We start from the raw sequence: 17894 nt of genomic DNA on the forward strand, positions 1-17894 counted from the left end.
ATGTGGTTTAAACAGACATGTATATTTGGTTTTTTTGTTTTGTTTTTTTACATCTTATGTACCCCAAGTGTAAACTGTGCACCAGTATTTGTAGTCCAGTGTTGGGTCAGTATTGGTAGCACAATTAGTATTAAAGTACTCTCCTGGGGCAAAAACTACAGTGCCATCAGAAAGTATTCACTTTTTCCACATTTTGTTACGTTACAGACGTTCGAAATCCAATTTGAGTATAGTTTTCTTTTTAAAAATCTACACAAAATAGCCCATAATGACAAAGTGAAAACATGTTTTCAGACATTTTTGTAAATCTTTTAAAGATGTAAACATTTAAACATAATAGGTACATAAGTATTCACACTCTTTGCTATGACTTGATTGGAGACCACCTGTGGTAAATTCAGTTGATTGAACATAATTTGCAGCGTTGAAAGTCCCGAGAAGCACGGTGGTCTCCATTATTCGGAAATGGAAGAAGTTTGGAACCACCAGAACCCTCCCTAGATCTGGCCGCCCGACCAAACAACAAAGGAGTGGCTTCAGGAGCAGTCTGTGAATGTCCTTGAGTGGCCCAGCCAGAGCCCAGACTTGAAGCCAATTGAACATCTCTGAAAAGACCTAAAAATGGCTGTCTACTGACTCTGCCCATCCAACCTGACTGAGCTTGAGAGGATCTGCAGAGAAGAATGGGAGAAAATGCCCAAAAACAGGTGTGCCAAGCTTGTACAGACATACCCAAGAAGACTTGAGGCTGTGATTGCTGCCAAAGATGCTTCAACAAAATATTAAGCCATGGTTGTGAATACTTATGTACCTATTATGTTTAAATGTTTACATTTTTAATAAATTGAAAATTGAAAACATGTTTTCACTTTGTCATTATGGACTATTTCATGTAGATTTTTTAAAAAGAAAACTATACTCAAATCGGTTTTCAAATATGTCTGTAACATAACAAAATGTGGAAAAAGTGAAGGGGTGTGAATACTTTCTGATGGCACTGTATGTATTAGGACTTACCTGACCCAAACTGTAGTCTATGTTAATGTACATGTTTAAACGTCAACATAATTGTTTCTGAATTTTTTTTTAAATATTTATTATTAAATTACACACAAATCAATAATCTGCAATGAAAGAGTGTGCCTATTAGAAAAAAACAGGCTTGGTAACACTGTTGAGAGTAGGCCTAACCATATATGTCAAAATGGCAGCTGCAAAGCCCAGGCTGAATTTCAAAATACCTACTTCATACATCAATGTCAAGTTAAGAGAGAACATTCCAGTACATCCTGACCAACTGGACCAATGGGTCTAAGGTCAGTTAACCAAAGTAAACATAAATATAGCCGTGTCGTTTCAGATGAAATGTCAACTGGATGCAAAAGCTTTATTTAAGAGTGTCTGAACTGTCACATAACCTCACCGGTAGAATGCTGAGTGATGTTTGAAACATGGAGATATAACAGGTACACCATATGATCAAACATTTGTATAAACATTTATACAACAGTTAGTTCCGACCTTACAATCTGATTGGTTGAGAAGCGTTCTAACTGTGCTGCTATTCGTGATAACAGCACGGCCTTTTCACACCACAACTGTATTACTCCGCTGACGCGTTGCCAGTAACGACAAGCTTCATGCACACAAACGCGCACGCAGGCGACACACACTTTATTCCCAATCGCGTTTTAAATCCGTTATCTGATATACAATCTAGCGCACTGTGTTGGGAACATAAATCAATTGTCTAATATATTGTCTAGTGCACTATGTAGTGAACATGAATGCGTTATCTGATATACTATCTGTGTGGGGAACATAACCAATTGTCTAATTCACTATCTAGTGCACTATGTAGGGAACATAAATCCGCGATCTGATACACAATCTAGTGCACTATGTAGGGAACTTTAATGTGTTTGTAACACGAACAGTTAGCAGCTCCTAAGAGTTCTGTTATAACCCATATCCTTTGGTGTGTGTGTGTGTGAGAGCTTTTTATTTCTTTTTTTCCCTTCGGAGGTTCTTGCCTTTTTCTTCTTGTTGTTCTTACCTCCCTGAAATGAGTTTTGCAACTTGGGATGTCTGCTTTGTAGTGTTAAACTTTATATTCGTTGTGGAACTACTTTTTGGCGAAAGGTATTGTCAATATTAAAGCATATTTAATATGAAATTCAGGGCTTCTTTGATTTATTTTCTTTATTTATTTTGTAAAAACTGTTGTATAAAAGCAATAGAACACTTGAGGTCGTGTGTTATCGCGAATAACATCACGGCTGTGATTTGGTCGCAGGCACGAGCCGAAGGCGATAACACACTCCCTCTCGTGTTCTATTGCTTAAATAAACATTAAACTAAGTATTTTTGCATCTAAGCAAGCAACTGTAACTAAAACACTTCCAAACAGTTGATGCTATAAGCTTGTCAGGTAATTATTAACTATTGATGAATGATAGTCATTTGCATCTCTAACTATGAACTGATCTGTTTGTTTGTTTGTTTATTGGTATTTTAATGTCATGTTTTACACTTTGGTTACATTCATGACAGGAACAGTAGTCACTCATTACACAAGGTTCTTCAGTTCACAAGGTTATATCAAACACAGTCCTGGACAATTTTGTATCTACAACCCATGCAGAGACAGAAAGGACCCAGACCGCCGCACTTGGGGATCGAACCCAGGACTTTCTTGCTGTGAGGCGACAGTGCTACCCACCGAGCCACCGTGCCGCCCCTATGAACTGGTAAACTTTGAATCTTTTGGAATTGATACACCAGAGGTGTACATAAAGAGTGCAAGTTTTATGATCAGCAGTAAAATTTGTCAGTAATTTTTATCTTTTAAATTATTTTATAAACACCATGACTGACCAAAAAAGTCACTTCTGAAATGGTATTCATGTTATTTTTATGTTAATAAGTTTTTTTTTTGTTTTAAGTGTCAGAATAGGGCAGAGTCCATTAAAATATTTTGCAGCTCGATGCAAACAAAAAAAAAGCCAGATACAGACAAGTGTCTGTGAAAGTGGGTAAGTGTGGTATTGAAAAAAGGTCACGTAGCTATTATACTTCCAATGATTAATGTCAAGGAAACTTTTGCTCGAGTAACTTGGACTTCCCGGTGTGATGACAACGTTTGCTTCGTTTGCTTCCTCTTGTGAAGTTTTAGTTTCACCTGTTTCTAAAAGAATTTCCTCTATTTTATCCAGCAAGTCTGGCACCAAGGCTTTAATCACCTTATTGCACAATAGGTTAACGGACACAGAAATGTAAGAAATACACGATAAGCTCAAAAATATGTAGACACCCCTCTTAATTATTAGGTTGTTCACATTAGGTTGCTTAAATGTTGGATTAAAGGCAATGACTGTCTGGTTTAACTCTAAAGGTTCTTCCAATGACATTCTTTCAAAATGCACTTCAACAACGAAACACATTTAATGTCCAATCCACCCATTATTTACAGGATTTACACTTTTAAAAGCTAAGAAAACTATTACCCTTACAATTCAGTCAGTTGAGTGATACAGGTATGGTGAAAAAATGTCTGATAAAAGCAGAACTTTCAGAAAATTCAGGAACGCCAAAACATTTACAGTCTTACTTACATCACTGCTTTGGGGTTTTTCAGCATGCTAGCTTTTGGCCCAAATGTTGTGACAGGGCTTGGTCCATGCAGTGACTGGGTTCGCCTAAAAGAAAAGAGAAAGAAAGAAGAAAAAGCTGCATTAATGACTACAAAAACACAAACCATTAGGCTTTGTTAGAAAAATTATTTCATCGTTAACATTTAGTTGTTTTTATCTTGGTCCAGACACAAGAGTGTGCACTCAGGCTTGTTTAACATAGATTACTGCCAAATCCCTACAAACTACAGATTGAGTAGTGTATCATTTCTGCACTGTGCAATAAATGTTTTTTAATGTGTTATTTCTAGGGATGTTAATGAATATTCAACAAAACAAGAGCCAACAAAAGTCATTGTTTGATTAACGCTGTGAAATCAAAAGTTTGTTTTAATTTTTTTCCAACAGCTGGTGGTGAAATCTGGTGCTCAAATATAATTTGACTGTGCAAAAATAAACCCTTAGGGTACAATCAGATGAGAAATGCGTTGCGCTTCACTCATCACGAGGTTGGGCGCAAAGCAGAAAAATACAATTTCAACGAAAATGGACTTCATTATTGGGCACACTTACCAGAAAATACTGGCAAATGCTAAACCTACTATTATAAACACTTAAAACTAAAACATATGTTCCATCATAACTAAGTGATTGTTTAAGCACACTGTCAAGAGGGATTACGCCCAATAACTTAAAGAAAAAGTAAATCCTTTAATACCTTTCCAAACCCTAAAGTCGTCGTTTATTATTACAAGCACTCTCAAATGTCAGAGGTTATGACATAATAACAAACCACAGCATGAGTCAAATCCTGCAAAACCTACTTATTTACTAATCACATTACACAAGCAAGGTCATCTGACATTAGCATTATTTAGTTTAGTATTTAGTCACATGACCTACTGTAGGAAGTGTAAGGACAGACACCATTACGGCAAAACATAACATGCAATACACATGGGGATAATATGATTTAACTTGCAGATTTTGGCCTGTGTTAAAATTATATCTACAATCTGTGAGGCCCACACATTAGGTGTTCGAAAGCCAGCTTTTTAAAGTGACTGCTTTTTTTCTATTGTGTGAACACGTCCTATTAAATGTATTGTAAAACGATTACACACACACACATACAGTACATACATACATACATACATATATACGTATATATATATATAGATATATATATATTAGGGCTGTCGAAGTTAACGCGATAATAACGCATTAACGGAATTTCAATTTAACGCGATTAAAAATAATAGTGCCGTTAACGCAAATTCTAGTTCATGTTGAGACTTGACTGGTAGAACAAACGTTTTAATGTCGGACTTGCCACCGTTTTTCATTTGCGGTTTGTTAACATAATGTAACCGAGCGTTGTAGTGATGCACTTATAAAGAAATAAATACACGCTATATTCACAAGTTGTCGGGAGCAGAACACTTTTATTAACTTATTCTGTTAAGGTACCAAATACCGGAAAGCTGAGTCAAGCACGTTAGTCCATGCACTATGGAAGCCCCAAAGGGTCAAAACACACTCACTTCGTGTAGAAACGGCCATCAAACCATTGTCACGATACAACCACAGAAAAGTCTGTTACAATAACTACACCTTATCCCACCTAAAGCACCGCTGATCTACAATGTTTGCTGATGGAGAAATTCTAACCTACAATCTGACATTTACTGCCTAGTATGTGAGTGAATAAATCTCCCTTACAGTTTTCTCTTGTCCCAGCAGTTTTTAACATCAGTACATTTAGCATAAAATGTGTTCACCATTTTAATTGTAACATTTCACTTAAAAATCCTTGTTTTCTATAACATTTACACAGATTTTTTTTAATGCGATTAATCGCGATTAACTATATGAAATTCTGAGATTAATCGCGATTAAAAATTTTAATCGTTTGACAGCCCTAATATATATATATACACATACATACATACATACATACATACATACACACACAGAGATACGAACGGTTTACCATACGAACATTTTGGGTTACGAACGATCTTTTTCAACTTAACATACGAACAAATTTGGGATTCCGAACCGAAATTCACGAAACACGTGATGTCACGAACAAGTTGACTCTCTCTCTCTCTCTCTCTCTCTCTCTCTCTCTCTCTCTCTCTCTCTCTCTCTCTCTATCTATCTATATAAATATATATAAATATATATATATATATATATATATATATATATATATATATATATATATATATATATATACAGTGTATCACAAAAGTGAGTACACCCCTCACATTTCTGCAGATATTTAAGTATATCTTTTCATGGGACAACACTGACAAAATGACACTTTGACACAATGAAAAGTAGTCTGTGTGCAGCTTATATAACAGTGTAAATTTATTCTTGCCTCAAAATAACTCAATATACAGCCATTAATGTCTAAACCACCGGCAACAAAAGTGAGTACACCCCTTAGTGAAAGTTCCTGAAGTGTCAATATTTTGTGTGGCCACCATTATTTCCCAGAACTGCCTTAACTCTCCTGGGCATGGAGTTTACCAGAGCTTCACAGGTTGCCACTGGAATGCTTTTCCACTCCTCCATGACGACATCACGGAGCTGGCGGATATTCGAGACTTTGCGCTCCTCCACCTTCCGCTTGAGGATGCCCCAAAGATGTTCTATTGGGTTTAGGTCTGGAGACATGCTTGGCCAGTCCATCACCTTTACCCTCAGCCTCTTCAATAAAGCAGTGGTCGTCTTAGAGGTGTGTTTGGGGTCATTATCGTGCTGGAACACTGCCCTGCGACCCAGTTTCCGGAGGGAGGGGATCATGCTCTGCTTCAGTATTTCACAGTACATATTGGAGTTCATGTGTCCCTCAATGAAATGTAACTCCCCAACACCTGCTGCACTCATGCAGCCCCAGACCATGGCATTCCCACCACCATGCTTGACTGTAGGCATGACACACTTATCTTTGTACTCCTCACCTGATTGCCGCCACACATGCTTGAGACCATCTGAACAAAACAAATTAATCTTGGTCTCATCAGACCATAGGACATGGTTCCAGTAATCCATGTCCTTTGTTGACATGTCTTCAGCAAACTGTTTGCGGGCTTTCTTGTGTAGAGACTTCAGAAGAGGCTTCCTTCTGGGGTGACAGCCATGCAGACCAATTTGATGTAGTGTGCGGCGTATGGTCTGAGCACTGACAGGCTGACCCCCCACCTTTTCAATCTCTGCAGCAATGCTGACAGCACTCCTGCGCCTATCTTTCAAAGACAGCAGTTGGATATGACGCTGAGCACGTGCACTCAGCTTCTTTGGACGACCAACGTGAGGTCTGTTCTGAGTGGACCCTGCTCTTTTAAAACGCTGTATGATCTTGGCCACTGTGCTGCAGCTCAGTTTCAGGGTGTTGGCAATCTTCTTGTAGCCTTGGCCATCTTCATGTAGCGCAACAATTCGTCTTTTAAGATCCTCAGAGAGTTCTTTGCCATGAGGTGCCATGTTGGAACTTTCAGTGACCAGTATGAGAGAGTGTGAGCGCTGTACTACTAAATTGAACACACCTGCTCCCTATGCACACCCGAGACCTAGTAACACTAGCGAGTCACATGACATTTTGGAGGGAAAATGACAAGCAGTGCTCAATTTGGACATTTAGGGGTGTAGTCTCTTAGGGGTGTACTCACTTTTGTTGCCAGTGGTTTAGACATTAATGGCTGTATATTGAGTTATTTTGAGGGAAGAATAAATTTACACTGTTATATAAGCTGCACACAGACTACTTTTCATTGTGTCAAAGTGTCATTTTGTCAGTGTTGTCCCATGAAAAGATATACTTAAATATCTGCAGAAATGTGAGGGGTGTACTCACTTTTGTGATACACTGTATATATATATACATACAGTGCCATCAGAAAGTATTCACACCCCTTCACTTCTTCCACATTTTGTTACAGACATATTCGAAATCCAATTTGAGTATAGTTTTCTTTTAAAACATCTACACGAAATAGCCCATAATGACAAAGTGAAAACATGTTTTCAGACATTTTTGTAAATCTTTTAAAAATGTAAACATTTAAACATAATAGGTACATAAGTATTCACACCCTTTACTATGACGCTCAAAATTGAGCTCAGGTGCATCCAGTTTACACTGATCATCCTTGAGATGCTTCTACAACTTGACTGGAGACCACCTGTGGTAAATTCAGTTGATTGAACATAATTTGGAATGGCACACACTTGTCTATAAAAGGTCTCACAGTTGACTGTGCATATCAGAGCAGAAACCAAGCAATGAAGTCAAAGGAATTGTCTCTAGACCTCCGAGACCGGATTGTGTCAAGGCACAAATCTGGGGAAGCATACAAAAAAATTCCGGCAGCATTGAAGGTCCCGAAAAGCACCGTGGTCTCCATTATTCGGAAATGGAAGAAGTTTGGAACCACCAGAACCCTCCCTAGATCTGGCCGCCCGATCAAACTGAGTAATCGGGGAAGAAGGGCCTTGGTAAGAGAGGTGACCAACAACCCAATGGTCACTAAGGCAGAGCTCCAGTGTTCCCTTGTGGAGATAGGACAACCATCCAGTAGGTCAACCATTGCTAACACACTCCACCAATCAGGCCTTTATGGTAGAGTGGCCAGATGGAAGCCACTCCTCACTAAAAGGCAATGGCAGCCCGCTTAAGGATTCTCAGACCAGAAGAATCAAAATAGAACTTTTTGGCCTGAACTATAGTCTGGAGAAAAAACAGGCACTGCTCATCGCCTGGCTAACACCATTCCTACTGTCAAGCATGGTGGTGGCAGCATCATGCTGTGGGGATGTTTTTCTGCGGCAGGAACTGGGCGACTAGTCTGCATAGAGGGTAAGATGACAGCAGCCAAATATAGAGAGATTATTCAAGAAAACCTGCTCCAGAGTGCTCTGGAACTCAGACTAGGATGACGATTCATCTTCCAACATGACAATGACCCAAAGCACACAGCCAAGATAACAAAGGAGTGGCTTCAGGAGCAGTCTGTGAATGTCCTTGAGTGGCCCAGCCAGAGCCCGGACTTGAATCCAGTTGAACATCTCTGAAAAGACCTAAAAATGGCTATCTACTGACGCTGCCCATCCAACCTGACTGAGCTTGAGAGGATCTGCAGAGACGAATGTATGTGTGTTTTGAGGATTTATGAATTAATCAATTTTTTAATTTTTCACATTGTTAACACAAAAGTTATATGTCCACTGTACAATAAGTATACAGAAGGACAGAGTTACTACACAACATAATAAAGTTTGGTTCAGCTGAGCACCTTACAATAATAAATGCTGAAATACCCCATTAGTGCGCTGTGACAACCCCTAATACAGGAGCAGCTAAGAGAATAAAATTGATAGACAAAAATAAATAAACAGGTGTACAACAAACAACAGCTAACAAAAGGGAGAACAGAGCATTCTATTTTGTAATTCAACGTGCTACCGTGTCAAAAAAAATCCTTTTCTATATTACATCACAAGGACGACGTTTTACGCTTGTAATTAAGCATGCAACTGAGCAATAGGACACCTGTTACACATGAAAACCCTGCAATAAAAGACAAACTGGATCAAAGACTGAATTTTGAATGATGGTAAACAATAAGAGGTTAGAACAATGACCAACACAAACATGAACACTACTAGTCCTGCAGGAATTGTTAGGCACTTTATTAGGTACACCTAGCTAGTTCATACACTTGAATATTGTATGAGCTACACCTACCATACAGATGAACTGATTGTAGCTCATCTGTTGATCTGTATGCTTTCTCACAATCTGTACTACATTAATCAACTAAAAAGGACCGTTATAGGAAACCCACAAACCAGACAATGTTTGGGTGGTGAACCGTTCACAGCACTGCTAAAATGTTAATGACGTGGTACTGTGTGCTGTACTGATATGAGTGTATCTGTTTCAAAATCCTAACAACACTGTTGCAACTCTGTTTACACAAAATGGTCTCCTTATTAGAAACATTTACTGTTAGCACCTGTTGCAGATGTACAGCTAGAGACTAGAACTATTTTCTTTTTTCTATTTTCTTATACAACAATTCTACACATGATACACTCATATCGCTACAACACCCATTGCAACATCATTATCGGGTTAAAAACATCCTGTCAGTAGGGGTCTTTTTCGATTGATGAAAGGGGTACAGGGGTTGACAAAGGGTATAAAGCAACATATAGAATTCAGTAAGTAATTGCATATCCACAAACTTTATCTGTATGGTAGGTGAAGCTCCAAAACAATGAATGAATGATTCAAGAGCTGTCGTATGCACAGTAAACAGACAGTTACACTGTACAATAAATTACTTTGCTAATCCTGCACATACAACTATTAAGACATAAATACAATATATAACATAAGTTTAAAAACTATAAGCATAATTAAACCAGGAACATGAGTAAGGGATATATAAAAGCTGGGTATAATAGGTAGTCTGTATTGTTAACATTGCCATGTCCATTGCGCATTATGCAAAACGTAGTATGACAGCAGCAATAAATGTAAGTGTGTAAGTATAGTTGGGTTTAATAATGATGTCTGTGTGTGTGTGTGTGTGTGTGTGTGTGTGTGTGTGTGTGTGTGTGTGTGTGTGTGTGTGTGTGTGTGTGTGTGTGTGAGACGGCCAACCAGTTCAACCAGTCAGAGTGATGGAAAGGAGCTGTGTGCTGATGGAGTTGTTTACAAGCCTGATGGCCCGTGGATAAAAACTGCTTGTGAGTCTTATTGTCCTGGCCTTCACACTCCTGAAGTGCAAAAAGGCAGTGTTAGGGGTAGGGCTGGGCGATATGGATCAAAAATTATATCTCGATATTTTTTTCTGAATGGCGATATACGATATATATCTCGATATTTTTTTATCCCATAAGGTAATAACAAAAAGACACTTCTGAGACAAAGCTACATGTTCCAATTTTTTTACAGGCACTTTTATTAATATTCATGCTGGGGAAGCTTCACACAAGAATTATTTTTCCTTAAAAAAAAAAAAAAAAAGAGCTATTCTAAGAAAAAAAAAAAGTTGTTTTCTAAGGCATCTCCTGTCATCTAATGTGAATTACAAATATATTGTCTGGCCCTTTAATAATGTTAAGTGTACTATAGGGCGCAGGGAGCGAGTGTGTAGGGAAGATGTTGGAATGACACGGTTTCCGGCTGAGCTTGTGTAACATTAAAAGTAAAACCCCGTTAAAGTAAACCCCTCGTTAACCCCCCCCCATGTTTGGACTTTATACATTATTTTATGTATATGTCGCCACAACATTAACATTTACATTTTCTTTTACTGTATAGAACTCAGTTCTGTAATACAGGCAGAACTAATCGTACATGTTACTGTGTAACTATTACAACATTTAATGCATTTTAATCAGCGTTCTTCTTCATGCACTTTATTATTATTTAACAGCTTTATTTGTTGTTTAATTGCTGTTTGCTCCTTGTTTACTGCAGAGTTAGTTCATGCAATTTAATAATGTTTGGTTGTTTACTGGCCGACAACAAGTAATACTATAATAGAAGATAAATAAATAAATGACGTGTCGGACGTCGGGCGATCATCCAGTATAAACTAACACAACCACGTACAACATCCAGTACAGAAATCACTCCCCATAATGTTTGTTTTTACAGATAGAGCAAGTATATGCACATCACATATACAAACACAAGAGTCAGAACAACAGGAGACGCACCGCTACGTTATTATTACTTTCTCAACACTTAATGTGAAGTAAATACGTGCATGTCAGCACGTGCATGCGCTTGTGTTGGTTTTTAAAACAAATAACGACTCGTTTTCTTGTTTTTTTAACTTTGGGATCTGAAGTGAAAAACGAATGAAGGTACACGGAGCTGGAACCTTTTGTCTGGACTTGTTTTCGGCGTTCTCTACAGAATACATTATTCTGCTGCTCATCTGACACTTTGAATTCGAACCATCTCCAAATAATTCCAAAAAGAGCCATTATTTTTCTTTTTAGTAAGCAGCTCCTCTTCGATAGCTTCTGTCGTGTCTTTATCCGTCTCCATGCTATCGCTGCCTGCAGGACTTACTGGTGAAGCGGTGGGGAGGGGCGAGTTGTGTTCAGTGAGGGAGAGAGGCGGGGCAGGTGAACATGTGCAGAGACAAACTGGGAGAAGAGAAAGACGAACTGTCGGATCTAACTGGAACGCAACATCTATATCGATATATGCGATATTGTCTTATCTTATATCGCGTATGAAAATATATCGATATTTTATAAAATCTCGATATATCGCCCAGCCCTAGTTAGGGGTGTGTACTGTCCCTGATGATGTTGAGTACCTCCTGTCCTGTAGGGAGCCAAAAACTGCTCCTGAGATACTGAGGAGATACTGATGATACATCAGGCTGACCAAAGTAAACCAATCACATCTGCAAAAGTCCAACTTTTCTTAGGAGGAATTAAACTTATCACTCATTTGTTTTGTAAAGTAAGTTATTCATGTAAGTAAGTGTGTTCTTACTTACTGTGGTGCACTTACTGTGGGATCATTTTTACTCACAGCCATCAAACTCTCTAATGAGTTTTCCTACAGCCAAGGCAGCTCAAACATCTAGTGGTTGGACTGTTTTTTTCTGGACAAACTGTTGAGGTTTTTTTTTTCTAAAACTTAGGCCACTTATATACTAACTAATGTTACTTTATTTCCTAGTTTTCTTCATTTACAGTTATTATTATTGTTTTATAGTATTGTTATCATCTTCATCATTATTAAATGTATATGCTACATATCTGTGTATAAATGTATATACATATTTGTATCTATATATCTATGAATCTATCTATCTATGAGAGGAACTTCCTCTCTGACTTGTGATTGCACTATCTAGCTCTGAGCCATGAACATTTCTGAAGTGACATCTCTGCCTACAAACAATTCTTTCTAAAAAGGGACTTGTGGACTGATTTAACAAGAGAGTTTGAGAGATGGCCTCTTTGCATTACCATGGGTGAAGCATGGCCCCATGTTGTGGCAACGATTGGAAATACATTTAAAATACATTTTAAACTGAAAATGTATTATTTTTCATTTATTAACAGTTTTTATTTAAAAACTCTTAACAAGGTTAAAAATCGCTGGGTTCAATGTCTAAAAACTCTCATCTAATGCGGAAAAAGCAGCATTTAATACAGGGACATTACCTTCGTACAAGCAACAGTGTGGCTGTGGTCAATTTGTTATCCAAAAAGTTTTGGAAATAAAAAATTTGGTAGGCAGCCACTCCAGTTCCAAGTTTTCTCTATTGGTGGATAATGGCAATATTTGTGGATAATGGGAGTACCAGAGCTTTAGCAATGACTTTGTAACCCTTTCCAGAGTTTGTTTTGCAGTTGTATTAAAATGTCTTCAGAGCATGGCATGTGCTGCTTTTCAATACCTTCTAGTCTGCTTTAACTTCTTACCCGTGTAGGTGTAAATTGGGGAAATTCAGTCTAGGCAACATAGTTATTATTGAAAGCTTATTATTCTAAACATTTTACAAGTGTGGTAATTTCATTGTTTTAACTAACACAAAACCTTTTGAAGCCTCTATTGTTGATATCTTTCTTGACTATCAGACTGAAAATGTTGACGGTACAATTTTATATATTAATTAAAAAGAAATAACATATGTAACAGCATATATAAAACATTGAATCTGAAGAAAGTAGAGCTTAAGTTTTTAAAAACAGTGTATATGCAGGTCAGGTGACATATGATGATACCAGAAGGGTCTTAAATAAATCAGGCCTGTTGGCAGACCTTGGTTACAGTGGTTGTATATAAGGCATTTAGATTTAGAATATTTAGATAGTTTGGTTGTTATTACATCAAACCATAGTGAACTAATTCCATCTAAGTGAGGCTTTATCTGGCAGGTGTACTACAGTCTATGGAAAGAGTTTGAAATTTAGCAAACAAATTAATGCTGGGGTGTTGCAAGGTGTGGTGTTACGAAAAACTACAGGTTTTAGTAATAGGAAGTGGTTTTAGCATGTTTACTAAAATAAAGAGGATGTACAGACACTACAGCACTAGCAATTAAACATATAGAGTCTCAGTCACAAATATTTTCAATACATACAGCTTTTAAAAGCATGTGCGTTAGAGGTGTTGAATATCTGGTTAGTAAACCATGATTAACTTTATGCTACTAATGTGTGATCAGCATGATCACTGTTAATTAAACTCAACCGTCAGCTTATTTAAATTAATTAAAATTGCTAATTCATTACTAGCATGTAGTTGAATCAGTCTGTCCAGCCTGACCTGGTCTTACCGATATTCTGCACAGCTGAACACAGCTGAGGTGGACATGCTCCTGGATTTGGTTTTACGCCGACCGGCCTTTCCAGAATTGGAAGTCTCCCTTCCACCACAACTCGAGTGGCATGTCTCTGACTTTAACATGCAGCTTGCCTCACCGGAACGCTCCATCTGAATCGGTTCTCTGCAGAAAAGTACAACAGATATTATTGAAATTGCTACTTAGTGGATTTTTAGCTGGGAATGTGGCTTCTAGAAAGCAACTTTGCAACTGGTTCAGCAAAACATGAAATAGAAATTCTGGAAAAAATCAAAAAGCGAAGTGTATATTGCAAAATATGACTAAAACAAGAAGGCACTATTAGGAAGTGAAGCAATGCTGGAAAAGAATCATATCTGTTGTACATTACCCAAAATTGGTAAATTGTGCATTACACAATTGTTCCACTTGTTTTGATGGCATAAATTATACAAGTCTTTGGACATGCACTGGAGACCAAACTTGTAAAAGCTATACAATAATATATATAACTATAAGGGTATAAATAGATCCAAACTTTGCCAGCAAAGTGTCCCCTACACCAGCAGGTGGAACATACCAGATAGTTATCTAGTAAATGCAAATTCATTTTAGGGCGCCTGTAAAAAAAACCATCAAACCATAGTAAACTAACCCCATCTGGAGTGGGGCTTTATATGACAGGTGTACTACAGTCTGTGGAATGAGTTTAAAATTTAGCAAACAAATTAATGCTGGGGTGTTGCAAGGTGTTACAAAAACCTACAGAAATAAGAAGTGGTTTAAGCATGTTTACTAAAATAAAGAGGATGTATGCTGTCCACGGATACTACAACACTAGCAAATAAACATTCTGACAGCTGTCTCAGTCAGAAATATTTTCAATACATACAGCTTTTAAAAGCACTTAAGGGTATAAATAGATCCAAACTATGCCAACAAAACACGATTGTGGAACTGCAGTGCTGCTTTCTAACAGCAGCTGGAACATACCAGATAGTTATCTGGTAAATGCAAATTCATTTTAGGGTGCCTGTAGGAAAAATTACCCACAACATAGGGGTACAATAACAGTATGATTTTTTTTTGCTTTTTATATTAAAGGAAAAAAGAAGTATACATTCTGACTGCATGTTTAGCTACACATGTAACTTTATTTCTTTACAAAAATAATGTGGATAAGTATGTGGTACGTGCTCTGACTGAAAAAATCCACTGCTGGCTTGTGTAAAGAGGTAGGTGGAAGACCTTTTGCCCAATGAGCTGGAGTCTGTAGCCAGAAGAGGTTGCCAGATTGCTTTGGGAACTGAGTATATCCAAACTAGGTTTTGACTTTAGCTTTTTTTCTTACCTTCCTTATCATTACTTTGAGATACAGCTGTGAAAAGCTGTGGTGACTCCGTCCAAGAGCAATTTGTGGTTCGTGTAACTTTGCATGTGTAGATAATTGAACAGTAATGACAGGACAATTTGCACATGACATTTTCTTGTCGTTTCAGTATTTATATTAAAATATACTGTATATAGAGTCTAAATACTTTACATTTTTCCTAAACATTTTCTTATGAAGTGTTATTTCAAATACATATTTTTCCCTGAGGTATACCAAGAACGGTTCCTGACTGTAGGATCTGCAAATAAGTTACTAAAAAAAACAAGCTAGCAATTAGCATGTCTGTATGAACTGTGCTAAAAGTGAATGGTTACTTACATTAGCCAGGTCCTTCGCTGCTACACGCTAATCCCAATCACAAACAGGGAAGCCGGGACCAGGAAACCAGCTAGCCGCTACACTAGGGAGAGAACACCGCCATTTTTCAGAACTGAGTACTTGCTCTCCATAGACGCTGAAATGATAGCTGTTCTTTTACGTTACTCAATGTACGCATGAACAGCAGTAACACACTCGCCGAGTCATTGAACCCCTCGCGGCTGTCATCTGCTCTCACTTAAAGATACTTCACTAGACACTGCAATCGCTATGTGTTTCATTTAGCGACGTCATTGTCCGCGCAGATTGGTCTAACTGGACAGGTCGATCCTGCAAACGCGATATGATTGGTTAAACATGGTGGTAGCAATCGCTTTGATTGGTCACTATTGGTATAAGCAGGTTATTGCCACGCCTTCTGATGGTGTTCCTAGCAGTGGTTCTCAAAAGTGGGTTCTGAGGACCCCTCTATGACTTTTGAACCAGAATAAATGTTACGGTGGGGTAAGGGTTAGGTCATAAGATGCACCACAACACTAGACAGTTTTCAGTCCCCCTAATGTACCTAGGTGTACCTACCTTAATAGTAAATAAGTAATAGGGCACAAATTTATCAATAAAGGTGCAATTTACTGCAGCTTGGAATAAAATTTATTGTTTTTTTCCCCCTAAACTTTCTGTAATTGAACTGTGAATGCACATTTGCTTTAAGACATTATTTCAGTGGCGTAATTAGGAGCTCATGGGCCCTAGTTTCAAGGACGGATTAAGGATAGTCTGAAATACCTGAAATACCTGAAAATAAAAGTAAGTTGGTCCACATGAGCAAGGTCTGGAGTGGAGTCAACTATAACAGAGAAGTATTTTGATTCTTTGATCTCATTAACAATTGCCTGCTTTGTTCTCTGTCCCATCAAATGGATAAATTCTTCACACACTGTCGATGATAAGAAAGACACAGAACCTTTTCCCTTACCTCCAAACCTTTGGAGGTGCTCAGCTAGGAATGGGTCAAATTTCTTTTTTGAATTTTGAATTTCTCTTCAAAAAGAGTTCTATGATGCCCAAAAAATTACCATTGTGGGCTGATCCTAATAGCTCATCATCTCCCCTGAAAGCAAGTCCCCTCTCCCCCAAAAACTGGATGACTGCAACAACTCTTTTCAAAACTTCCCGCCAGTATTGTCTTTCTGCATCAATTTGTTTGACAATATCAGAATCAATTGTTGCTGTGCCTCTGTGCGATTATATAATGCTAGCATGCAAGCCCTATGCTCCACACTCCCCTCATGCTCACCAATCCACTCTGAATGTTTCCAGTCAGAAAATCCATGAACAAAAGTATTGTGCTTACTGGAAAACAGTTTGCAAGCAAAACAATACACACAGCCAGTTGAAGGAGAGTAAAGTAGCCACTGCCTAGTCACAGTTTGCCCGTTGGGTAGAGAGCAACTGAGTAGAGCATTTGTAAAGCTCCTACTGGTACCCCCAATGCCTCTATCACTGACTGAGGCTGGGTACTTAGCACTTCTGTTTTGAAATGCAGCTTCTCCTCTACTAACAAGAATCGACTTGGCTTGGTCGGTAATGGTACTGGGCCATAAAGCAGGGTCGTTGACCGTTTCACACCAGGAGTTGGGGTCCTTGCCCACCTCATTTGAAAAACGACACTCACACGATGCAGCTGGCTGGTCTGATTGTGGGTCTGACACACCTGCAACTTTCCTTTCATGGCCTTTCTGCTGCTGGTCTGTGGTAGCCTGGCAGGGCTGGCATTCCTGCTCTGCACCTGACTGGGTCTGCAAAGGTACATAGTCACTGACAGGTGACACTAAGCCAGTGGTGATCACATCTTCATTGCTAGAACTCTGATCACTGCTAACATTAACAATACTTGTCTCACTCATATCCAGCGGTTTCTCAAAGAAGTTTGAGATCAGATTTCAGGAAATCTGCCTGATTTGCTTCCTTACTCTTTTTTGCTTTTCTTTTTGAGGCACCACTTTTTTGTTTGGGATCCATGTTATTAATGGCAAGTGTTTCTTAAGATGCAAATATAGAAGCTTGTCTTGCAAATTCCTATTCCTATCCAATTCTTACTATGTTGTTTCTATGTTGTATGTTCAGGAAAAAAATACAATCACAAAATTGTAGAACCAGATACAATATGTAATAAAAAAAAGGCTGACCTATAACTATTTAGCT

The 17894-nt window shown here is 38.2% G+C and overlaps 1 protein-coding gene across 2 annotated transcripts in view; it reads right to left on the minus strand.

The window, feature by feature from the left end:
• LOC134318318 (NAD kinase-like) overlaps positions 1-15886 on the minus strand; it is a 38815-nt gene extending 22929 nt beyond the window's left edge. For both annotated transcript variants that reach the window (XM_062999176.1, XM_062999175.1), the window contains exons 1-3: positions 15690-15886; positions 13973-14143; positions 3615-3698 (exon numbers count right to left, since the gene is read on the minus strand). In XM_062999176.1, the coding sequence (XP_062855246.1) occupies positions 3615-3698; positions 13973-14130 (242 nt within the window). In that variant the 5' untranslated portion in view covers positions 14131-14143; positions 15690-15886. The remainder of the gene's footprint in view (positions 1-3614; positions 3699-13972; positions 14144-15689) is intronic.
• Between the last annotated feature and the right edge of the window lie 2008 nt (positions 15887-17894).

The sequence above is a fragment of the Trichomycterus rosablanca genome, chromosome 7, assembly GCF_030014385.1.
Source record: "Trichomycterus rosablanca isolate fTriRos1 chromosome 7, fTriRos1.hap1, whole genome shotgun sequence".
NCBI classification, from domain to species: domain Eukaryota; kingdom Metazoa; phylum Chordata; class Actinopteri; order Siluriformes; family Trichomycteridae; genus Trichomycterus; species Trichomycterus rosablanca.